General features: G+C 41.9%; 2 protein-coding genes across 2 annotated transcripts in view; one reads left to right on the plus strand and one right to left on the minus strand.

Annotated features, from left to right (window-relative positions):
* Positions 1-26,726, plus strand: part of LOC126561303 (nuclear pore membrane glycoprotein 210) — a 359,207-nt gene that overhangs the window by 251,903 nt on the left and 80,578 nt on the right. The gene's annotated exons all lie outside the window — the stretch shown is intronic.
* Positions 1-26,726, minus strand: part of LOC126561736 (uncharacterized) — a 69,185-nt gene that overhangs the window by 20,046 nt on the left and 22,413 nt on the right. The window contains exons 2-5 of the mRNA XM_050218044.1: positions 8,817-9,011; positions 6,929-7,968; positions 6,565-6,697; positions 3,417-3,644 (exon numbers count right to left, since the gene is read on the minus strand). Of these exons, the coding sequence (XP_050074001.1) occupies positions 3,417-3,644; positions 6,565-6,697; positions 6,929-7,968; positions 8,817-9,011 (1,596 nt within the window). The remainder of the gene's footprint in view (positions 1-3,416; positions 3,645-6,564; positions 6,698-6,928; positions 7,969-8,816; positions 9,012-26,726) is intronic.

Raw genomic sequence — 26,726 nt, forward strand, 5'->3', positions numbered from 1 at the left:
AATGGAACGTCAGGCGTACACTAGGAATGGAGTATTTCCTTCCTTTCGGAAAGGAAATTCTTGCCGGACAGCCCATTCATAACTGGAAGCATTTTCGTGTGGAGTGTACGTCTACGATTTATTATAGTTTGCTGATTGCAAAACACGATACTTGCAGCTGTTCTGTGCACGATTCTTGAACGCATATGGGAGCACAGTTGTGATGGAAGGTTAGGCAAAGCGGAGAAAGTCTATTCGGTACCTTCCTGTCCGGTGGTGAGTTCGTGCGAATAACCAAAAATTATGCAACGAAAAAGCTTACAACAGTGTTGGCGGAAATTCTGAAAGAAAGCGTGCGCATGTAATGAACTCCGTTTACAAGTCAGAGCACAGAATGCAAATCATCAATTTCAATTTACACAAACATGAATCTGATTGTAGCATGTGAATGCAGATCCTTTATTTCCTTTTTGTTTATATTCTAACTTCGGTTCAAAGCTTTTCCCAAATTTTTTGAATTGATCAGGCAACAGGAAGTTAAAATCTAATGCTTGTAATCAACTGCTCAAGAACGTCTCTTCTTGTTCTTCTTGGCTTAAAGACCTACTAGGTCATGCTGGCCATCTATTGGCCAAGAAGACTTGTTGATACCATGCTGTTGGATAGTCAGCCCTTACTACGATTGAAAAATGGTTAAAGAAATGGTTTTCTGATAAGCTTTCAAGTTAAAGCATGCTTTGTAAGATAAATAATAGTCGTTACGTTACCAAAAGAGAACATTGTTCCAGGTAAACAGATTTCAGATTTTGATTTTGGGGCGCAAAGTAGGCATAAATGGCTGTTAGTCATGAATGCCGTACAAAACATCACAAGTTTTTGGATGACCTGTTTATTGAAATTCAGTGATCCTCTCTTTGGCCATGTTTGTTTCTTTATCTTAAACTCAACCACTTATAAATTCGTCAACGAATAACTCTTCATTTGAGTTCAGATGACTTACTAGACCTTTCCCGATAGTTGGATAGTCAAGTCCTCACTACGAGGGGACGATCCGAATGAGATTTTAACCCCGGTCCGGCCGTTTGAAGATGGGCGCCGCTGTCGCCTGCACCACCAGGCCGCCCTATTGAGGGCCGTAACCGTTATTTAAGAATTAGCCAACTTTTCAAAAAATTATCAAAACATTCCCCAAACAAAAGTGTAGAAAATACGCAGTATGAAATATTGTTATAACTGTTAGACCATAATACAATAGCCACATTTATGGACTTCCTGATCCAGTGTTCATTTAATTTCTGAATTTGTTAATATTAATATTGAATATATCGAATATCGAATGCCTATTTGGTATAATTTGGAACTACAATTAGTTCCTTACAAGCTGATATCTGTAGTTTTGAGAGCTCTGATTCAATGCATTATGTTTTAAATACAAATAAATTTGCGATTGAATCTTTAGCATCCATCAAACCAAAATATTCCATTACACAAATATTTACATCCTCCTTACCGTAAAAACCTCCACAGCTAAAAAAAAAAAAACACCTCAAACCAGTGGCAGTGAACAACCCAATTACACAACTTTCGACTTCTAAAACAACGTGTCGCATTAATAGTCCTTGCGCTTTGGTTACACGCTGCCAAATCAACTTGCAAGTCGTTCGCGAGTTGACAGTGTTTCTGTGTTTTTATTTATTTATTTATTTTGTTGTGTTTTACATTTTTTCACCATAAATGCGTTGAGAGGTGGTGCACTTATTAATGCGTTGCACTTGGTGGTGCGTGTGGCAAATATCCGAGGGTGCATCCGAGGGCGTAAGTGACTCACCGATAAAAGTGCACCTCTCGTACACATAAAACCACACACACACACACGCGCGCGTACGCGAATATTCAGACAGAGGCAGATAGATGGAATTGGACAACAAGCGGGTCAACGCAAGTCGCGGTGTTGCGTGCGTTTTTCATCTTCGTCCTTACCGTGTACCGCGCCCGTTTGTGTACGCCGACACGCGATGCACCAACGCACACACGCACGCGTGCCCGGGGAAGGGTGCCCGGGTCGTTGGAGTAATTTAAAATCTTGTTTTGACACTTTGCGCTTTGCGTGTGCTGCCCATTAAGAAGAAGTGTTTGCCTTTAAGCCGGTTGCTTCCCAGGCGCCTTTAGGGTAGTTATGTGTGGTTATACTGTCTTTTTTTTCCTCTTATTTTATGTGTGTCTCTACTCTTCTTTCCTCAGCGCTTCTTTAGCGGTCAGCAGAATAACCAGGACGTGCGTTGGACGCGTGGACATTTTAAATGGGTCGCAACAGGGTCGGTGGTTCGGTGGTCCGAAGTCGCGATGGGACAATTCTGAAGCCATCCGGAACGAAGCGTAAACTTGCGCTGGTTTATTTATTGACGACGCCTATTTGGCCGCCCATTTGGAAGGACAGTTGGACGGAAAATTGATGAGCAACATCGGTCAACGTATCCTAAGGTTATTAAACATTTACAGGTGAGAAGCGATGGTGTTGTTCTTGACTAAAACGAATCGCCAAACAGGTGTATTGGGGGGTTTTCTGGTCATGATAATTGGTTGGTGTGAGTAATGATTAATTTTGGTTGGGTGCTTTAAAACTGAGAAAAAATTAAACTTTTACACTGAGTTACTAAAAGCTAAACGAATAATTTATTTCCCAATATGCTCAGGTTATTAGTTTTGTGCAAAACAATAAAAATAACCTAATAGTGCATTGAAATATCGATCTTTTTCTCCAAGAACTGCCATTGTAATGTAAATGACAGTTGTCAGTATCCTCAGATAAGGCTGTTGTGAACATGAAGGTTCTTCGTTCGTTATAGCATTATTGAAAAACAATGTGTGTTCTTTATAGTATAATTCCTTTTATAACTAGGATACGCAAGATCACTTAGAGTCCTTTTCGCTGAGGTACGTTTTTGACTCCCCTTAATGCCAGGCCCGCGCGGAAGAGTTTCTCGAGTGAGGCATGCTCTAAATGCAACAATGAACTTGGAGGACTGAGTTGAAGTTGAGTGCAAAGAATGCGAATGTATCTACTCGACCATTTTCAGTAAAAATGTCTGTAATGAACTGATAATTCTTAGGACTTGGGGCTAAGGATCTATGTATCAAAAATCCTAATCTGTCCTGATTCTGAATACCTTGTTCTATCAAGGAATTGTAACTATTTATTGAGAAAATAACATGGCGTTTTAAACTAGGATATAGACGATAAGTAAGCAGGTCTTTCAATTCTTGTACAGTCTCATGTCAGCATGATTGATCAGAGCAGATACACAAGAGATTGTAGATTTGTACGTTATGGCATGTGCATGAACAGAATTCAATAATGTTCAATTTTGAAGTCCATTTTTTTCAATAGTAAAGAAAATCTACGAAAGAATGTCACGTTTTATTAAGAATAAACTTACCGACACAGCGTCCCCGATAAGCAACCGGGATGGCTCGACCGGTCAGGCAGGCCTGCCGCTTCAGCTCGCAGATGCTCGGGTAGGTGTTCCCATCCGTACCGCACACAACTGATTTGGGCGATCGTTCGGCGCGACACTCCGCACCACCGCAGGACACACAGTGTGGCGCTGCATTTTGATCCTCGATGCACCGCTTCCCATCCGGACACTGGACAAACTTACATGATGCTATTGGAGGATAACGCGAGAAAAGGGTGAAGAGAGCGAGAGAGAGAGAGAGAGAGAGAGAGAGAAAACTGTATTAGCACACTTTGACGCGTTACCTTGCGGTGTATATAACGAGAAGGTTTTAAAATCAGCACGAGCTAACACTGTCCACATCGTATTGGCACGAGGCGATTCCAACTGTGACGATAAACACACCTCTCGCTGGTCGTAAGCAAACCCCGAGTGTTGCACCTTGCACACGCAGTTTTTAATGCTTGCCCGCCCGCTGCGCCCACCGATGCTGCCACACTTGCTCGGGTGAAAGATAGCGGTTAAGTGTGTGCTCGATCCTGCCTGCCTACTTCACACTTGGGGAGCAGTTACTTGCTTTACTTTTTGCTGCTGTTGTTGCTGATTTAATTTTCTCGCCACTGTTAATCACCTGGGGCCCCCGAGGCCACCTTTAGGCGGGCGTGTGCCAAAAGTCGACACGCCACACCGATTCGTTGATGAGTTGCGGCCGCATGAGCAGCCTCAGGGCTTTGGCAGGGCAGCGACAAAAAAGAAGCCAAAATGCAAACACACACGACCGCGCGCGTGTGTGTGTGTGCATTTACCGGTACTTCACGCAAGTGGGAATGAAAAATCATTTACTGCTTTTCGTCTCGGTACCGTACGCCATCGGAAATGGTGTGGATGGCAATGAGTCGCATGGAGAGTCCTGTTATTTCATGCTTCGTTCATCAAGCCCACTGATTGGTGGTACTTGTGAAAGGAGATTCAATGTTGTCATATGTTTTAAGATAATTATTATTTGTTTATTGGTTGGAGGTTTTTGGTCGATTTTTGATCGAGTTTGGGACATGCGGTTGCAGCGCGGCGCAAGGTATGGACTAAGAAACAAGTTTTAATGCTGAAGTTGACCAGGTGAATGTTGATCAATTCTTGAGAAACAATTAAGATAAGAACTTCTGCGTAATATATTACATTTAAAAGAGGTTGTATAACTATCTTATCGCGATTGTAAATGTCAATTACGAATACAAGTTGAGGTTAAAGTGTATATTAGATCCTAAAAACGAATGATCAATTTTTCAGACGATATCTACCGTTTGTATTGATTTGTTGTGAATTAGGATTTTTGTTTGCGATAAGAAATCATACATAAACAATTTGTTTTGCCATCAGATAAAAACTACTGGCTTTTCACCTTACAAACACGTTCCAATGCTTAAGCACCCTTCCAATAAACTGCACTGGTGCACCTCGGAGCAAATAATTCACCCACGAACAGAGAAAAACAAACCGGCACCGTGTCCAATGATCGTTTGCGATCGTTAAACCTACACGGTGGTGTGCAATTACAACCCATCAGCCCCAGTTTGAAAGCCGGTGATCAACAGCAGCATCGTAAATACTTCAACTTCTGATACAGCCCAGACCGTTGATTACCGTACCTCCGCCTGAGGAAAAACAATAATCCTTACTGGATTCCGCAGATGATGATCACCATTTCCAGCAGCCATTTAACCACTAACTATATACACACACACACAGTCTCCGGCTCACACTAGCCAGGGCAGGATTGGTTAATTTCCTGCACCCTCAACAAACAAACGAAATCGAGCATACGCCGTACGCGAATCATCTTCAAAGACATTGAAGATGCACCCGCAAATCGCGCTGTGCCCAGATCGCATCGTTAATCGCGTCCCCGCTTCGAGGTAATCGCCAGTCACCGTACCGAATGTGCAACGGGAGGGATGGGGTGAAAATAAATCAGAGTAAAATTTACGACCGCCAGCGTTGCGGCCCCGTGACGACGACGGTCGTCTTCCGCTTTCAAATTCCGCAGCCTGCGCGTGGAAGCTGTGGACAGCGATGGAGCAGAACAGTTTGATCTAGTGGTTCGAGTGTTGCGCGAAGTGCTGAAGCATTCTGTCATCAAAGTGAATGGCAATGAATGTAAACGTGTGGCGTGTGAGACAGGAAGACGAGAAGCGTGGGGTTGTTTGATGTTGCTGGTTTGGCTGTGCAGATATTGCCGCTGACAGCCGCTTGCGATGGGTGAGGGGAACGAGCGAGTTTGGCAGTTGGCCGTTGGCAGGAAGTCATATTCTGCCGGCTACTCTCGATCATGCGAGGGAGATGCTCTAATTAGCTGCGAGAGTATCGCTTTTCAACGTTTTATAGCCAATCTTAATGTATGTTATCTTGGCATTATTAAAATTAGAATATGTTTTACGATGAGATTCAGTGGATTCAAACACTAGGAATGTTTCACACAAGTAGTTGGGGAACTAGGGCATGGTACAGGAGGTACAAGAGAAATGAATATAAAGGTTTGATCGATGTTGGTTCATCAATCAAAATACTAAATAAATCAAAAACGTAATGCAAGTACGCATGAACCACATGAGTGATTCGTTTCAGAGTTTTTGAACTAACATCTTTGAACTGGTACAGCTGCGACATTATACAGGAATAAAGTGCAACTTCGAGAGAATTCCAATCGGGCAGTTGAAGAACATTATATCCATGTAGTCAAGTAAATTGTCCCGTAACAAGGCTTGCAGTACAGATGCCGGCTTACTAATGCATGTCAAAACCTCCATTTGTTGTAATTAACGGTTGAAAAACTGGAGAGCTTTGGAGCTCAAGAATAATACACCTTGTTTCTAGCATCTTGTTAGCGATCCAAGACACAAAAAAGACGTAATCATCGACCCCGAGCAGGTCTCTAAAATTTGTCCCTTTGTTACTACAACCTCGAATGTCGAGAGGACTCGTTTTGCTAGTAATGACTTATGTTTACCTAATGCAGGCTATTCAAACCTTGGCAAAGATGTTGACCAGATGTTCCAAATTCTACTCACCAACGTCGCATATAACACGCAACAACCAAAATAAAAATGATCATATTTCGTAAAAAGATACTTACTTTGGCAGTGTCCTTTGTACGCGACTACAAGCGATGCAATCTCTTGTCTGCAAGCACGCTTCTTCAACTGACATTCAGTTTTGTACGTTCTACCGTCAGTGCCGCAAACTGGATTGTAGAAACTAGTCTGACGCTGTGTTGAATAGATGATAAAAGAAGCTCAACTTAGTCAGGTGATAACGAATTAGACAAAAATCAAGAACGAAAAACCAACCAACAGAACTATTAGTAATAAATAGAAAAGGAAGCACAAACTCTGGTAAAAAAAAGTCAAACGAATTGTTAAGTATGTTAAATGCACACCAAGTCACAACTTCATGTAAAAATAATACCGAATGTAACCCGCGTAAGATCAACATCTTACCATGATTTCGTTGCCCCAGTAATCCTCCATCGGCAGACCGTTGCGGTTGCGATTCCTTCGCTGCTGTTGATGATAGTTTTCGATGAAGAATACGTCGTCCAGATAGCTTGGCTCACGGCGCGGTACCCGTACCGCCGTACCGTTCTGCTTGCGACCGACCCGCGGAACACGCAGCAACTTTGGCTTCCCGAACGCAACGAACGGTGCCGCGGTGGACGGCTTTCGGTGGGTTAGTTCGTTCATCGTCTGATTGCCACGCACCGGACCATCCTTCCGATGGTGGCGTCGCGTTGTGGGTGGGTTAAAGGTCGATGCAACCGTGCGCCCTTTGCCTTTGGATGCCTTTGGACCCTTGCTGCCGGTGGGATGTAAATTTAAAGCTAGGCCGTGCTGCTGCAACACGATCCGTTGCCCACCAGTCCAATCGCGTCCGGGCGGGGTGCAGCCGGGCGGTACGGGACCGAAGGTGGGCGCGGTACAGTTACGGGTCGGGTGGGTACCTTTGGACGTGCTGGTGCCACTACTTCTACTGTTCTTACTGCTATTACTACTACTGCCATCCCGACTACTACTACTCACTAATGTCACAGATTCCAATAAATTATGCTTCTTATCCTTAGCGTTATCCTTAGCGCTGTGTTTCGCGCTTGCTGCTCTTTGGCTACCACCGGGTGATCGGTTTTCACTTAGGCTAGACTTTTTTACACTCCTGCCGCCACGCCCGTCGACCGTCTCTGGGCCGGTGTACCGCAGCTGGCGCGGCCTTGGTTGTCGCCCGGTGTCGGCGAAATACTGTCGGTGGTTTCGCTGGCTTTCGCTCAGGTTGATCACCTTAATGTTTTGCTGGTGAAAGCGGGGTTGCTGCTCGGGGTGATGGTGCGGCTGGTGCAGCTGTTGCAGCCGGTTGTTGCGTCTCGGTGACTGTGGACGACGTTTGTTGCTGCCGCCGCCGCTGCACGTCGGTGCACAAATGCATTTGGGACGATTGCGGCGCATCACACAGCGTTTGTTTGGGCCACATTTAGCCCGGTCACAGGTATCTGTGGAATAAATAATGGTGATAGTTGTTCGTATCACTTTTGAATGTTTTGCATTGAAATTTACAATTGCAGTTTTTGTTTTGCTATTCAGTCCGTTTATTGATTTTTAATGTCACCAACAACCGAAAAACTAATAATTCTGCATTTTTATTTGCTTACTTTTTTCATAGAAAGATTGTATGATTAATATTGTTTAAAGTATGACTTGAAATTATTCTTTTCTTATTTTAGGCTCTACAATTTCCGCAGGTATTAGCCTGCCCTCACAAGCTTGTTTGATCTAGTTTATTCGTAGTTTGATTGTCAAATGGCTCATTCCATTGAGAAGAACTTCTTCTTCTTGGTTTAACTTGGCTCCTTGGTCAGCTGGATAGTCAGCCTTCCTACTAGGGGGTGCCCCCCGGATGATCTTCCACATTTAAAATCGGAAATCGATACTTGGTCCATAAAAAATATGTGGTGTGTGTAAAAAAATATAAAATATGATCTAAACTTGGTTATTTAATTTGCGATTTTCAAACCCTACAGCCCGGTACACGAAGCGCAAACTGTTTGACGGATTTTTTAGTCAAATTTTGAGTTTACGGTCAAGTTTACGCTTCGTGTGCCTTGGCTTTATAGATTTCACAATTAAAACTTAAACTAAATAAAAACGTTAATTTCATTTATCAAGAGTTTACATTTCCTAAGTTATCCTCCACAATTGATTCACCCTAAAACAGTCTGTAGAATCATCAGTCTTTAAACGATATTTTGTGGTTACATTTAGCTACGTTCTCATCGCTACTGTCACAGGCAAATGAATAACATATTTGCCTATAAACTATTAAAAAGCACATTACACCTACCTAAACACGATGTGCACTCCATCCCGTCGTTGAACGCGTTGAGGAAGAACAGTCCGACATCGGGTATGTCCCGCTCGCTGAAGCCCTTCCCGCCACTAGTGCCTGCCCCGCAACAGCTCTCCCGCGTCACATTACGCGCGAACAGCTGATTGCACTTTCCCGACGACTCGTACCGTCGCAACCAACAGGTACCCGCTGGAAGAAAGGAAAGAACGAAAAAAACGTTATAGATACACCAACAGCGGTTAGTGGGAACATGCTGGAAGCTCTGGCAACCCTGAAGTGTAATCATCAATAATGCCATCAATAATGCCGGTCGCTAAGGCAACACCAAACCGTCCGTGGTCAAAGATCGCCGGATATTGGATGGTGCAACAGGTCGTCCGAATGCCGGGAGATGCTTCGCTCGCTGCACTCGGTTCACACGGTAACGGGGGCTGTCGGTGGGACGCGCTTGATTGCAAATAGTGAAATCATAAATTCAATATAATAGATGCCGCGATCAATTAGCCAGCCAGCGAACGCGATGGAACCGAGGAGAACGACCCATACACGGCGGTGCAGCTGCAACCGATCGTGCACCGCTTGGTAACGAGATGTGACGATACTGGGACCACCACCGTTGGTCGGGTGGTAGCTGCGTGTGAACCATTTCGCGGCCGCGGTCAGACGATATAGAGAGCGAACATGTCACGGCGACGCACGTGTTACACCTAACTCGGTGCAATGTGGTGCAGTGTGAGGCTGCGGTCTCTTTGATTGAAACCCGAAGATCCATCCCGCCCGGTTGCATGATTGCACAACGGTACAGTATATTGCCTGGGGTAAGGTTTCTGTTGGTTTGAATTTCGATCAACAACTAACACATATCGGGTTTGATGTGTGGTTTACGGTATTATAGGTCTAGTCCGCTATGGTTTCAAATTCAATTAATTCATGAGGCCTTCGGTGAGAAAGATTTCAGAAGATTTTAAACAAATTGGAGCGTTCTACTGCTAAAAAAGGTTTCAATAATCTTCGTAAAATTTCTTTTTTTCTTATCTTTACAATAGCAAGACACCGTACATTTGGTCGATCTAGATGCTTAATTAAGAAATTGATTTTGAATAATCTTATGCTTCCTAAAGTAATGTTTTAGGCTTTAGACGCATGTAAATGCACGTAACTATACAAGTTATCTAAAGAAATGTTATCCTAGACAGAATAGACTAACATTCAAATGCTTTGCATTGCATTGCCAAGCTTTGATGCCCAAAAATGTCCCCAAAAATAATTTGCGATCAATAACTTTCCTTTGGCATAATTATTAACATTATTTGGATAAATATTTTACATCTAAAAATGAAAAACACGAGACGGATGCTCGATTAACAAATAGAGGTGAGTGTCAACGAAGCAAGAATAGTTGTCTAATAAAGTAAGGAAAATTCAAGCTAGTTTGGCACTTTGACCAGATGTCAAAACTGGCCAATTCGATGTAAAAAGCTCCTTTGGGTACGCTGCTATAAGCTGCTATAAGAAGTATAATATCCAACAGTTGTTGAAAGGATATATTTAAAGTGAATCAACCTAGTTTGCCTAGGATGAGACCAAATCCAAGGAGGAAATGTCTTATGAAATTTAAAATTAGTCAACACTTGCGGTGTAGACCATACGACGAAGAGCCCTCATCTTAGATTTGAATAAAAATGTATTCAAAATGGATTCCTGCCATAGATTCCTGCTAAAAACTGTTAACATTTAATCACTTTGAACCAACCGGTTTAAAAAATAATTACAGACAAACCGGTAGAATTATCAACATTTCATGGAGTGATCAATCAATTAAAAGAAAGTACAAAATTGACTAGAGAGTAACGAATGAAAAACTTTACGTCACGGAAAAAGCATTTAAAGCCGGCTAATGATTGCCAGAGGCTCCTTTGTCTTGCTCCAAACTGCTCAGTATTCAGCACACAGCGAAGGACAATACACCATCAATCGTCCGATCGGCAAATGAAAAGCCGCAAATGTGTTTGAAAACTCACCCTTAACTTTCCCACCGATCGTTGCCATCGGTAATCTGCGCGGGCTAATGTTTTCCGTGCCTACAATTCCATGCACGCGTGCACCCATTTCCACCGATGGCAAACATTCATTTTCTACGCTCATCGTGTTGGGAATGGGAAATGAGATGTACGTTGGGAGCAAAAAAAGAAAAAAACAACACACAGGGAGACTCACCCCGTTCACTATACTCTGACAGAAAAAAGAAAACCGTACCTGAATTGCATTCATCCTGCACGAACCATCATTAGGAGGCCTGATCATAAAGGCAGGTCAGGCCTCCTGCCGAGAAGTGCCGATTCTGATCGCGGCGCACACACCAATTATCGTGAATATAGAGGGATTGGAAGTGCCATGTTTGATCAAGCATCCGTCATGTTTGCTTTTTTGTTGTGCTGAATAGTTATTCCACAATGGCTCATTAATCTTGCGACATTCGGCCTGATAGAGGGAAAAGTTTGTACATGCATTGCCGGAGATAAAGGAATCGCCGATGGTATTTTAATGGTTTGATTTTGTTTTCTTACTCAAGTGAGTTATCTGAGAGAGGGAAAGAGACTTAGGTGAATCTGTTAGGATCTCGATTTACGAGACTTGGGAGCATTGAATGGGAACAGTTCGTTAGACCGCCGGTTTGCCTTGTACGATGGCTAATGTGTGTCTGAAGCGCAACGATTGTATTGCCTTATTACACAGCCTTCCACTGACTGAGCCATGCTTGTTTTTAGCACTTCATTCAACAAGCAGTTTGGTTTGTAATCTACATTGCACAAGTAGTCTATTGAACGATCCTGTGAACAAAAAGTTGAACTATTTAGATAACTTAAATTAGCCACAACTTGCAACAGTCGTTTACTCACCCGCTTCGAACACTTTGCTCGCAGATTTAAAGATCTGCAACAAGACAGGGAGCTCAGCAAATAGATTTACCGTAAAGCGTTCGACCACCCATCGTCCTTAGCAGGGTGAAACCTGATCATGCTCTACGCCTCAGAGCAGCATTCCATATTCAATTAATATGATCAGCTGAACGTACCACACAGGCTCGAAATTGGTGAATCATCGGCAGTATCTCACGAACATCTTCACGTCACGTCGCTTTCCTCGCTAACCGATGGAGGCGCACGGTCCGTCAAGGTTAATTGTTTGAAAAATGCATTTTTATCTCCGGAACGGTGTCAATTAGCGGCAAACTAATGATGGCCGTAAGAAACCACACAGTGTCGGGTTTTAGTGTTACCGGGGCCACACTGCAGCCAGGCACTTTTTGATGTCTTTGACAGCCAACCGCAAACGGTCCGAGCGGCATTAGGACGGTACTGCGCATTCAATTAACAGACCCCAGGTCCCCCACACAGCCTGGCACAAGGGTGTTGCACACGAAAGGAAACGAAATCTGATTCAGTTGCGCAAAACGGGGGGGTGTTTCGCACAACGGGCAACACTTGATTTTTGTGATCAGTATCTGAGATTCAGCAAAACAGTGGGAAGATGCTGTATATGTGTGTGTGTCTACAGGCGAACGATAAACTAGATCGCATTTCAACTTTGTATGCGCCTCAGGGAATGTGGTCCGGTGTGGGGAACCAAATGGACCTGTTTTACAATTTTACGACTGTTCGGAATGCACAACATTGCCTCGACAATGTTCGGCATGTTGGTCGGCACTGGATTGCGCGATACCGTATTAATTATTTCATTAAAGTTGTCTCCATTAGTAGAGCGATCAATGTTTTTTTTTGTTCGTTCCTCATTTAACCACCTGATTATTGTTTCATGTACCGCTAGTACACCGCCATGCCGGACGCCTATCGATTGAATTGAATGGATCTATTTAACCACCTGTACCGGTTGGCTGTCCGCCTGTGCCGGTACGTGATTAGAGTGGGTTATGCGTTTTTCTTTGTCGGCAAAATTTAAAACATGCTGTAAACGTATCTCATTAATCGAGTTTTCACTTTTTGTACGGATTTCAGCACACACTCATTGATTAATTTAATATGTTTGTCTTTTAAACTGATGTGTGCGTCGTTTTTCAATTGAAAAATTGTATGTCGAGCAAACGCTTTTAGTCTGCTAATTATAAGTAATCATGGTTGAAATCATTCCCATTTTAAATGATATACGATGAGGTTTCTAGTTTTTGCAGACTTTTTATCATAACTTTTAATGCGAACACCTTAAATGGAGATGCATTTAAAAAAAAGACTTATTAAGCAAGTAATCATATGTTCCATACATAAAAAATAATTGGTTTACTAATTTAATGTGTTCATGTGCTAGCCGTAGGCAGTTTGTTTTAAAAATTTAACCAAACAACCGAAAAACAATATTCCGTTCAATTTTCTATAACAGAAAATATTTTAAGATAATAAATAACAAGATTTGTTGGAATGTACTCCACCGCGAGAAGGCAATTGGCAGATATTTTCTTAGTTAATGCATGCTAATGTGATGGCAGTGATGTATGTTTAAGTGTTTTCCGTGGTTTTGCATCGTTTGTCTAATCCTTCTGTTCTTCCATCACATGGTGCGTAGTGCGTCATCAATCATGGTTAGTGTCAGTCTCGTTAGCTTACGCATCTTGTTTCTATGACGTTTTTAGAGAAAACAAATTGAAACCCGCAACCATAACCTGCAAAAATGCTATGGAAATAACGAAATCACATGTTTTTAGCTTATTAAAGAATCCAATCCGTTGCTTAACCACATCATCAAACTTAAAGAATAATACCCCAAAATTAATGGTCGGATTTTTCAACAAAAGTTTTTGTAAGTTAAAAGTTATTCAAAATCAGACTTTTACGTAAATAAAAAAGCTCTAACCAACTACAAAGGAAAAAAAGACGTTAAACACAGAGTACAGACATAAAAAAGAAGGGTTTAGGGACTTACGAACAGCGCTGAAACAAAACGTTTTGCGGTGAAGCCATTTCAAAGTAGCAACGTCAAACGACGCATTTTGCTTCATGGGCAAACAAAAAAAGAAATTTCTGTTTTTGTTGAGTGAATTGTTAAACTTTTGCTTGGAAAACTTAGATAAAAACATTGTACTTCTTTAAAAAAAGGAGTGCAGAGTCTAGTTTTCATCACCGTCGAGTGCAATGCGGTAAGACAAGCAATGAAGGTTTAAAATCTCCGACGTGGTCATGAACCATGAGCCGTATTAGAATGTGATTCCTGAAGAAATCTAACTGTCATTCCCTGCTTCAACAGAGCCTTGCTTGTTCAACATTCTTGTGGTAGAGAATCACCGCAGAACGTACCATTTCAATTAGATGCCGGCAATTGTACGACTAAAAACTTTGCAGACGTTCAGGGAAACTAGGCACTTGCTTATGAGGGTGGTAGCTAATGTTTTGACTGACCGGGATGTTTCGTTACCATTACGTGTGCCGCTCTGTTGGATGATACGTAACAGAACATTGTACACCGAGAGAAAAGTTTGCGAACCAAGAGGACTAAAGATTTACCAAGGACGGAACAATTGTGATGTAAATGGTTTTTGTACGGATTTACAATGTTTGGTTAACTGTATGTTCAACTGTGTTGTTTTTTCAACTTTTTATACGCTTTCAAACTACGAAAATTGTATTTGTCTACACTCTAAATTATTTTAGAAAATAAGTTTTTAAATCTATACTTCTCTAAGAGGGCTAAAACATGTAATGGAGGCGCCTGGCAATTTTCAACAGAAATGTAATGAAAGAATTATTTTTTTCTTTGTCTTCTCATCCTCGCAATTTCTTGAGAAGCCGTTCAAAAGTTCAAAGTGTTCATGAATTTGTAGGATTGAATTTTGTACACAACATATTCTAAAAGAGCTTAGAAAAAAAATGCCAATTAAAAAAAAAGAACTCTGAGAACTCTGGGAATCTTTTCCGATATTGTTGGACATATTTTTTTCCAAAACCCCTGTTTTTTTAGCAATTATACGACAGATTGACTCACACATTACACGGAATTCTTCTTCACCTGCTTGGTCGCTATAATTTGGAGGGGTGTCGGCCTGCCACTTGTGGCTTTCCTTGATTTAATTCAATCAGTTATATAAATCGAAACTACATTTCAAAATTCAATTTTCTCAAGTAAACTAAAGCAGCCGTAAATGGTAAGACAAGATTTTCATAGCTTGAGGACCCAAGGAAAAATTAATGAGATACACGTTTTTTCCCAGTCGGTATAGACAGTGTGTGTATCGGAATTCAAATAGATTCAACATTGAAATATGCTTGATTTAATAGCTATAGATCGCAAACTCGTAGATACTTTTTGAACAAATGGATGACTATGACGATGTACCAAACTAAGCAAGAGAACTCTGTTGATGAAGAAGAGCAGCATCAGTAGAAGATTGCTATTTAAAATGCTAACAATTGAAACAGTACTGCCCGAGAGCTAGAATTCCGAGTCACCCCGGGAGTCACATCGCCACAATAAAACCAAGATAATCCCAACTAAAGAAGAAACATAAGTCACATAAGTCAGTCGCCATTTCTTTGTGTTTTCTTTTTTGTTATCCGCGCATTGACAACTGCGTTATAATGATTCATTCGGGCCGATCATCTACCGGACGCTTATGGTGTGAGGCTGAACCAAAACTTCATCAATCCATGCCAATTCCAGTCACGTTTCAATACGCAAATGAGTGCGAACCGTCCAGCACTCGCTTTCTGTAGTCTTTTTTTTTCTTTATTTTCACATTTCATTCATCATTCTTCTCCTCTAAAGGTATGTACAGGTGGGCTGGACATGTTGAAAGTTTGAGCGATGGGACACAGAGCCAAACCTTCCAAAAATGCAAACGTGCTGTAGCAAGATGATTTTGATGGTTAAAAGGGTAAAGCTAGCGTTTACCGTGGGCAGTATTGTTTTCTCGACTTTCTGCAATCAAACTTTTATGCACTTTATTATGATACATTTGCGACCATGAAGCTTTCGCCATTTCAATGCACCATGCACCTCCTTTCATTGGTGATTTCAACGATTTGAGTGTATTTATTTTATTTGTCCTTTTTTTTGTGTTTTACTCCCCATTTTAAATCTCTTTCATTCAGTCCGTTTTCGGTTCCTTTGCATCACAAATTCATTAAAATGAAATTTAAATTCATCATCACAACATTTACGGTTGCCCGTGCTGCGTCATAAATTAATTGAATGCAGTCCCCCTCCATCCGTATCCCGCCCGTTCGTGGTGGGGTGGGCTTCTTTCGGCCCAACATCGCGGATTGGCTTTACGATGCAAGCTGAGCCGTAAAGTGTGATGTTTATGCTACCTAATCGCTTTAAACCCAACTTTGATGTCACGGTGAGGGATGAACGCGATGAAAAAGAGCTAAATAAAGTAACGCGTCCGATGGGTCACATTTTCGGTGTTTGGTCAGAAGACGTTTCGGGCGCACCCTTGCAGAAGCAGCACCAAGTTGCCTGAAAATGGCGCTGCGGTCAATTGACCAATCAGAAAAAGGCAACAGGCACCGTCCGAGCTGCGACTTGACTGACAAATTGCACTTAACGCGTTGCAGCTGTGTGCATGGGATGCAGCCCACGATCATTTCATGCTGCTCGGCCGTTAATTGGAAGCGGGACCAATTTGTCCAAAACAATCGGGGTGGGGTGGATTGCTTTCCTGGGCGAAGGTGCGCATCTCAGCTTTGATGTTGACGAATACAATTGTTCCATTGCAAGGTTTACCTTCTAATCGATAATCGGTGGAAAATGTTGAAATGTGTCATCTAACGCTTCGCTTCGGATAAAACAAAACTCACCCAATGCAGCAATCGCAATTAACAATCGTAGCAAAGAAGTTTAAAATTATCAGCTAAGATTGCATGTAACAACTGCAATCGGTTGTGGTCAGGTTTATTGATATGCCACCGGTGTGCGGGTCGGTGACATCGCGTAGAAGCATAAAAATTAAGGTTTATGATCAATAAAATCCAATCGCACTCGATTGCCGATCATGTCTGGTACGTGAGAAGCTCGGACTGGTGTATGGTAATTGTGCTTTGGATATAAAGGCTCCTGATGCGCTTTCGATTATTTTGAATCAGGTAATGTGCTTTTGTATAGGAACATATGTGCATATAAACATTTTCTTATGTACATAAATCTGATAATTCAAAGTAAATCATCATGGCATTGATAGAAAAAAATCTACTGCTTTCTATTATCATATAAAAACACTTTAATTTTCCTTTTTTATTTGGTTCATTCGTGAAGTATTGTTAAGCTGTGCATTTCCATCGCTTCTAATTATAACCCTTTAAAGAGATGTCAGAAGAAAAATCTTATGCTGTATCTCTTAACAAACAAAAAAACAAAACTCTACGCCTCACCATTGGAACTCCAAACGAACCGGGAAGGGAATGCTAGGAAAATAAATCTTAAATTGCACTAATTTCACTCGACCCTTGATGACCGACTAGACCGCGAACCATTTTTGCCAACAGACTGTGCCGAGAGGTGCCAGCCAGTGTCGGGTTTTGCTTCGTAGAAATGGCAAACCCACCAAAGGTATCGCTTTCCCCTCGGCAGTACAAGGCAGCAGCCAAGGAATTGGTTTTAATTAAGTTCCACCAATTGCCCGACAATGATGTAAACTGATACCGGGCCCTTTGGCATTCCCTTGGTCACAAATAGAGAGCGTGCAGTGAGCGGGGGGTTAAGGAGAGCCGCAGGAAGAATGCGAAGGGGGTTCACATCCAATCAGTGTAATCAACATCAACAACATAATCATTATCATCATCGGCATCGGTGATGATCGTCATTGTCGGTGGGACCACTGTCATCTGACAGGGAAGACAGGAAACAGCAAACCGAGAGCGTTACCCATCCCTTTTGTTGCGTTATTATAGACATCATAATTGAAAAAGTACAACTCAATAATAACCAAGCGATCGTCGAAGACAAATTCCACTACCCGACCGAACAGCCGCGGAAGCGTGGCGAGTGACGGGACACGGATCATAAACACAATTCTTTTACAATCCAGATGGTGCTGCAAGTACGCATCCCGCTTCGCTGTTGTCGTCGAGAGTGCACTCTAAATTGTCTCCTACAGTGGCATGATGATCTTCTCAGTTTGTGCAACGATGAGATGAGTGGAGATGCAATCCAGCAGGAGCTTGCGCAGGGTGTGTTAGTATAACTGCATTTCTGAGGTGCTAGATAAGTGCTGGTGGTTGGTTGGTATTGGTTGATGAAAACCACATAGCACGGGATGGTGCGCTTTTAACTAGCAAAACGATTCTAGTGAACACAGCTGTGCTTTGTACGGGGCATCAAACAGGAGAGAGTTAAGTAAAGATTTTTCCTGAGTGTCAAATGACGCACAAACGGTGCACATAAGCAATTTATCTGCAAACAAAATTTGATGATTATTGCTTCTAGGAAAGTTTTTTTTATGACTGTTGATTTAGCAGAAATTTAATGCTCGAGAATCCTTAAATTAATGAAACATTGTCTGAAGCAAATGATCATCCGATGTTCGTTTAAACCAGAATAAAATTTATTGTCAAAAAATAAAAGGAGAATTTAGCTGCACGACCAGGACTTCCCTCATGAAATAAAAAAGGAGAGTTTATTGTTTAATGACTTTGTATAGCAAAACAATATCAATTTTACTTGAAGTCAAATAATAACAGCTGGTTTTTAAGAGACCCATGGAGATCTAGGCAATACAAATGTGATTTCCTATGAAAGCCATGACTTAGGCCCAAACGTACTTTCTTCAAAAGCCGCTAAGGAAGCGTTGGCATTATTTTTGTAGAATGCTTCTTGGAGGTCTTGTGGTCTAGGCCACAAGAAGTATTGCCAGATGCAATCTGATATTTTTGTTCGAAAACTTGACATTTTGAAGCATAATCACACTCATAACGCCCATCATTTGTGATGTTTACATCAACTCGAACAAATCAGTTTTGACAAAAAAATGGAGTTGACCCGTGAACATTACCGTGCGATCATTTTTCACAACTTCCGACGTGGACTATCAAGACAAGACTGCTTTGCAGAACTCAAGTCTTTGTATGGCGATGAAGCACCATCCTATAGCACTGTTAACAGCTGGAATAATGAATCGTGGCCGACGCTCGTTTAATGACGAATTTCGAGAAGGTCGTCCAAAAACGGCCGTCATGTCTGAGAACATTGATGCCGTTAAAGATCAAATTGTACAAGATCGTCATGTGACATACTGCGAGATAGAGGCATCTTTGGGCATTCCTTCTACCAGCATAAACACCATTTTGCATAAACACCTGAACGTACAAAAAATTGTTGTCGTTGGATTCCGCACAAGTTGGCAAACGCTAAAAAAAGGCTCCTGTCGATTGGTGCAAGAAAATGCTGAAAAATTACGATCATGGTGCTTTGAAAGATGTTTATAAGATCCTCACAGGTGACGAATCATGGATCTAAGTGTATCAGCCCGAAACAAAACAACAATCGACCCTGTGGGTCTTCAACGCTTCAACCCTGTGAGTCAAATCCAACGAAAGTTATCCGTAGAAGAAGCTCTTCGAAGCAAATGATCGCCTGTTTCTCCGGCAAAACAAATCATGTGGCGCCTGTTTCGCTTGAGCAACGTAGGACGATCAATTCTAAATAGAACACAACAATTTGTTTACCAGAAATCTTCGGAAAAATTCTAAAAACGAACAACAGAAGACGGATCATTCTTCACCATGAGCGATGCGAGCTCTCACACATCGGCTCAAACCATCGCTTATTTGACCGGTCAAAACGTCAGATTGATGGGTCATCAGCCCTATAGCTCTGACTCGGCACCCAATGACTTATGCATGGCCAAAAATTGCATCGCCAACGATTTTTGTCCCCAGAAGATGCTGTTGAAGCGTTCAAAAACCACGTTTTGAGGTATCTCAATCAGAGTGGAAAAAGTGCTTTGACAATTGGTTTGAGCGTATGCAAAAGTTTATGAATCATGTTGGAGAACACTTTGAGAAAGAATAAAACAATTTTTGATGATAAATAATTGCATTTTCATTATTATGGCAGAAATATAAATTGCAGCCTAGGTCAATATGTTGTTTTTGTTTCAATAAAATGTACTAAAATATTGATTACTACCGCAGTCATCACACACGTTATTAACTATTCGGTGACGTGCCGGTCATAATTAATAAAGAATAAATTTAAAAAATATTGATTACTCTCGTTTAATTACTTCCTCTCGTTTGGTTCTTCAGCCTCGGAGGGACTCGAACAGCCAGCCAGCCAGTGGATTTTTTTACTAGACTTGCTTAAGATAGAGATTTGGCCTTAAGTGAATAATTAGTCCTGTGTAAGGTGAAATGGTACGGACGAGATAGCCACACCCAGTCTTAATCTGATTTGAACTAATTTGTTTCCTATTACTTTGTTTACTAATCAACAATGTGGGAGTGATGTACGGATAGGTGACCGCAAATTTGAAGTCGTTCAAAACTTCACCTATCTCGGGTCTAAAGTCAACACCGAAAACAGCATAGAGACAGAGTTGCCTGCGGATGCTGGCGGCCAGCCGGTCATTCTACAGCCTGAGGAAACATCTCACCTCAAAAAACCTGTCGCAACGGTCGAAGCTGGGACTGTATTGTAACTTTAAACAGACGAAGCCCTCTTAGCCGCGTTCGGGAGGAAGATGCTCAGAAGGATCGTTGGCCCCGTATGTGTGGAAGGACAATGGAGGAGCCGCTACAACGAAGAGCTGTACGAACTGTATGACGATCTCACCGTCGTGCAGCGAATTAGGTTCGCCAGGCTCCGATCGGCTGACCGTGTTATACGCATGGCACAGGACGACCCAGCACAGAAAGTCCTTTAAGGGGCGTCCACCTGGACAGAGGAGGGGTGGAGGGGTAGGCCCAGATTGAGGTGGAAGGGGAGGAGGACGGCGCAGGACCGTGAGCGGTTCCGGATTATGCTGCGACAGGCCAAGACCGCAAAGCGGCTGTAGCGCCTGATAAGTAAGTAAGTAAGGTTATTGCAAAGTTTCATTTTTGGATGAGGGAAATGTCCTAAATTCACTAAATTCCAGAATTTGCAGCACCGTTCCTTATTATACATTTTGTAACAAATCTTTGGTAACCAGTGAACACTATAGCAGTCAATAAATAAATTCAAACCAGTATGCAAGGACGAACCATTCAATTGTGCATTAGCAACTACACGATCTTGCGTCTACGGCAAAACAACCCACGGTCACGGTAACGGTCTGTGTAAGAAATCGATCTATAACCGACTGTTGCATCAATACATCACCGTATTCACCGAGAAACGCATTCAACAACACAAACCGAGCACGACGGTGAAAGGTGCTTTGCTACTTACAATACGACAAAAATTTAGAGTGAAAGCTTACACAATATTGCATTAGCTTCGATCGACCTAACTCTACATTCTTGCCACTGCAGACATTTCGGTTCGGTAGCAGCTCCATCTACCGTGCTGCACACTAAATTGACTAATGGTTTATTCTGTCCCAGATTTCGGTTTCAATCACAGCGGTTCTGGTTCGATTGCAATCGGCGGAACGACGGTACGATGGTCGTTGCTCCGTCAGCTGTTTCAATTTGCGGATGGTGTGCCAAAACCACAACGTATGGTTGTTACTATTGGTTTTGACATCAATTTTTAAAAGGCTATGACATCGAGTGAATATGGCTATTTTTCGGCGTAGAAATAGGAATGACATAGTGTGCAGATTTTGTTGAATTTAAAAAATTGGTAATTTGCTAAGTTTATCTTGGTAAAGACAATTTCATATGAAAACGCAATCAAAATTTAAAAAAAATGTTTGATTCTTGTAGTCTTTCAAAACGGCAGATAAAATTGCAATCCTGGTAGATTATTACTTTATTTCTCTTTCGTCTTTTCAAACTAATTGATGGATAATTCGAAAAATTATGAACCACTTATACCCATAGTGCGGTAATCACACAGATTATTCCAGCACGAAAGACATGTTCCCGACATCTTACACCAACCCGGTATGGAGTGTCAATCCGATCTGGATGCAAATGTGACCGGAGCAGATGCATTTGCACCCTTTCTGCAGCCCTTACCTTCTCCACCCCACTCTACGTTCCAAGGATTGAAACTGATGCAAACGAGCTCCCGTAATGCAATCACGGGTTGGTAAGAACCACACAGCCAGGACTGCAGGTGAGATGGATTTCGAGCAATAGACCGAGAAGGAAAGGAGCTGAAGGCACACTCTCCTACTCCTGGTACGCGGTGCATGATCGTAAAAGTTGAACGAACGCGTTTGAACGAACGTAAATTGAGTTTACAGCAGCCTGGCAAAGGTAACTTTCACTCGTGCATCCACGTGTCGGCGCTCCCGGGGAAATGGTAGGAAAAATCGATACATCCTCTCTCGTACAGTGTTTTCGGTGCTCAGTCCCAGAAGTCGATGGCCAAGTTGTGCAAGTTGGGAGAAGTTTAAATCAATGATTCTATCTCTGCTTCCCTCTCGCTGCCTCATCGCCACACCAGGGGCTTCGTTTGGCATAGATTACAAACCCATCCATTGAGTTTCGAGAGGACTGCCGAGGTATGGTGGTATGTTCGTTAGCCTATTGACTGGGCAAAGATTGATTTACAAACATACATACACACCCGTCGGGCAGTGGTTCGTCGAATCGATTCGTAGTAAATTTACTTCGTCGATATTACTACGACGATAGCAACAGGTGGTCTGGTAACCGTACTCCATATTGTTTTGTCGCTTTCAGGTTGGCATTGTAACACGCTCAACAAGCAATGTTTAGATAGCAAACGAGAATCACGTGTTGGTTGTCAGGAATGAGTTTACTGAGAAATGCATAGTGAGTTGCCGTAAGTGATTAATTGGCACGCATCTAGTAACATGTGGCAGACGAGCGAAATGTTACATCAACGAAGGAAATGACGAGATCTCAATTATGTCTGAAGTATCGTAAATATTGTGCAGAAGCCTTCATTTATAAAAATTAGAAAAATGAGTAAGTAATAAATTTGAATGTGTTTTAAATCGAACATGCATAACATGAAACAAAAACAAAAATATGATGGTGAAAACATGATGCCACCGGTGTTAAAGCAGCGCAACATTTCTCAGAGTTTCCATTCTTTACTTTAAAACCAGTAGCTACGATCATGTCACCGCAATTTATTTTCCACAGCCGGCGTTAACGTTTCACGACGCCTTTTGAAGCTTTCGTTTCGAGGATCCATCAAGAACGACCACTGTCGTTACACACTATTGGACACATTTTTATGTTTCTCAAGTTTCTGTTTTATTTGCAACCATTAGCTGTGGCCTGTCCGTCCGTACAGTAGCAACATCATCGTACATAAATGGTACCGTCTTTCGAACGCCTGTGACGTTCTTTACTGACATTAACGGTGCAGCCATCTTTCGTGTGCGTTCAGCTTCCGCTCCTAGCTTATTGGGAGATGGGCGCATTAATTTAGTCGTTGATCACACACATTTTCGACAGCAGACAGCGTTGAGCGCATTGGGTATGGGTCGAAAACCGAACGAAATAAAGATGTTTATCGGATGTGATTAACGACTTCCTTGCGCGGGTTTAGGTGATCTGCGCGGCGCGATCTGTCCTTGGCGAAGGTACATCGCGATAATGACAGGGTTTTTGTGCAGACAGGTTTGTGACAAGATACATGCTGAACCGACACGTGTGCCCGATTGTTTGCTGAAATCGCACACGCTGGACAAATAATATGGTTGTGCTTGATTTTAATTAACCTGTGCGTTATTGCCCGGTGTGCAATTATTAAAGGTAAACAATTTATTTTCAAAATTAAAGCTATTCCAAGCTTTTTTCTTAATTGAAAAAATCTTTTATCACAAACCTTTGCGCTTGATTCAATCAACGCTAGTGCCAGAAGGTGACGTAATCATGCTTTAATCATCCGGCGCAAATAAACACTCCCGACTCACCCGGTTTTCTGCCAGAATAATTGTTTAGGGCTCGTGTTCTCAACACGAAAACCGGTATCCAGTGGTTGGGAGGAGTTGTGTGTGTGTGTGTATGTTTTTTTTTACTTTTCTTCTACGCGAATCCCTGCACACATTCCACACGATAATTGATAGGGGTAGCATTCTGCAGTAATTACATAACATATGTACTTCAGTCGCTCGGACCTATCGGCACGCAGTTTTCCATACCCGTTGCATTTAACTGCATCGTTTGGAGTGCAGGTACAAGCAAGCATCACGTATATCGCGATCGACCGAGCAAAAGTGACAAACTGGTTGACAAACGCCGCAATGAAATGACAAACTGGGAAGGTTTGTTTCTAACCCAGGCAAATTAGTCTCGTTGGGAAGGAAATTAATTGACCGTAATTACTCAACTGGGCATGAGTGAGTACGAATAAATCGGTTACTATTATCTGCGATCCAACTGGCACGTTGCTGGCATTCGATTGGTTTCCTTGAAAGGTGAGCGTTTTTAAATTCAATTAAAAGTTTAATTATGGGGGGGGGGGGGTGGTGGTGCTGCTGCTTTATATGCTGTCCTCAGCGGTTAAACTCCTGCAATGGGCTTGATTCGTATCTGAAATCGACCTATGCTCGTAGTTAGGATTGGTTGTAAGAGTTTTTGGAGTGCCTAAAACTGCCGTCTCAGAGGAGACACTCGTGTACCATAAAGATATTAATAATAAACGAATTGAAGAATTAGACTGATATCAAGCATTTTCGATTGGATGAACTTGTGTCTTAGCGATCTAACCAAACATCAACGAGCTTTTTAAAGTTTTTCTAGTTATGTACAGAAAAAATATTAGAGAGTAATCATTTGATTTGGATCAGCAATAGGCACTTAAATAAAAATGTGAAATCTTAAAAATGTGAGGTTTTATTCTTGAAGGAATTCGCTCGAATTGGTAAGAAAGAGGAACTCCTCCTTCTTGGCTTGACGACCTCTAATAAGGTCACGCCGGCCATCCGATGGCTTACTAGACTTGCCTTTACCACGTCGTTGGACAATCAGTCCTCACTAAGGGGGGACGATTTTTGGATGGGATTTGAACCCCGGTCCTACCGTTTGAAGATCGGCGCCGTTGTCGCCTGCACTACCGGGCTGCCTTCGACTAAGAGGAACTCAGGGCCCTTTAAAAACAGTTCACGATGACCAATACAGTTCTGAGAGCACATCTCGAACAGGGAATTTTATTCAATCTCTCTGTATTCTGTAAGATAGAGGATCAAATGATCCTAAGGACTTAGATTGAGTTATCTGTTGCAGTGTTTTTGTTGTTGTTATAAGCGTCCAATGATAGTCTTTATTATGATGTTAACATTTTGCTCAAAACTATTCAAATTTCACGTTAAAATAGTAGTTTTGTTTGCATGCATTTAATCAGCGCCATTTATAACACACAATTCGTCCGTGATGCAATGTCATAGAATAAAATGCAGCTACAAACTTCATCCTTCTCCCGCTAATAAGCACCTTGTTTGCAAAGAACGCAAAACATTGATCCTACGTTAGCTTAATATTCACTCCGCCAATTTTGAAAATGCGGCGACCAAAAAAACATTCCAAAAACCACCCAATCGAAACGTCAAACAAATTCCAAACCGCCAGACAAATATCCTTTCGCGACCGTCAAACTTCCGCCGATGCAAATTCAATCATCAAATAAATAAAACTTCCCCAACCAGCCTTTCTACACCGAAATCTCAATCGTTTTTTTTTTTCATCGGCGGACCTTGGTGCATCCACCCGGTTAGGCAGTGGAAGAGAAGGAGAAGAAGGTGTACGCACACAAATCGGTCGATACGTTCGCGTGGAGAGTAAACCATGTCACGTCACTGTCTGAAGCGCTTCCCACTTTTGGGGTTCGATTCATACCTCCCACCCTACTTCCGACCGCAAACGGACAGATGGGACGTAATATTTCAAGGTTAACGCGGATATGGGCAAATAAGGGCTAACGCATGAGGAAAAAAGAACGATTAAAATACTTTTACTTCCGAGGTATGGTGGAAGTTCGATTTTAAACAAATATTTATAAACATTATCGAACAGTCTTTTTAGCCGATGTTTTGATACGATTTTGTCTGTTGTACCAAAACTGTTCAAGGGAAAAAAAAGAATAATTTAAAAATTTTGAGCAAAACAGAGGCTAACATGTTTGTTCGGAATCGATTCGGGAGACATCTTCATCAATTGTTCGATTTTGGAACCATTTTTTTTTTTTTTGACATTCCACTGTACGAAGACCCCGCACAAGCAACACACCTTGAGCTGATGCTGAACACGCTTCATTTTACCATTCCGGAATACGGCATGCAAGCCATCGATTTATCCGCAAATACTTAGGCGAAGTGGTTCCAGCCTTAAAGCTGTGAGGGTGTTTCGTGGTGATGAAGAAACAGCAATCAGTTGGCTGCTTGAATCGAAGATGAAGCAAAAAAAAAAAAAAAACCGGTGCAATGATTTATGGCTAAAGTGTGTTGCTAAACCGTTTTTGACGCACACACACGCTTGTTTGATAATTAATTAATGAATAAAACTCGGTGCACGAGCTGAAATAGCTGATTTGCCCGGTTTTGTTTTTTTTTTTTTATTAGGTAATGATGGCAAACGCTTCAAATTGTATGCTTCAACGTTGAAGATAACCAAAATCGGAAGCTTATTAAATGGCACTCTGTCATCGAATCAGTTAGGTGTCACTGCAGAAAATGAAGTGTTGGTACGTAATTAAAGCATTTCACGTGAGTAAGCAGACCAATGAATGATTGACATGGAATTTGATTCATGTGGACAGTTACAGCCGTTTTGAGAATCAGATAGTTCAAAATTGTACAAACAAAATACTTATTAATTAGTATCACGCTTTGAA

The sequence above is a fragment of the Anopheles maculipalpis genome, chromosome 3RL (assembly GCF_943734695.1).
Source record: "Anopheles maculipalpis chromosome 3RL, idAnoMacuDA_375_x, whole genome shotgun sequence".
In the NCBI taxonomy this organism is placed as follows: Eukaryota; Metazoa; Arthropoda; class Insecta; order Diptera; family Culicidae; genus Anopheles; species Anopheles maculipalpis.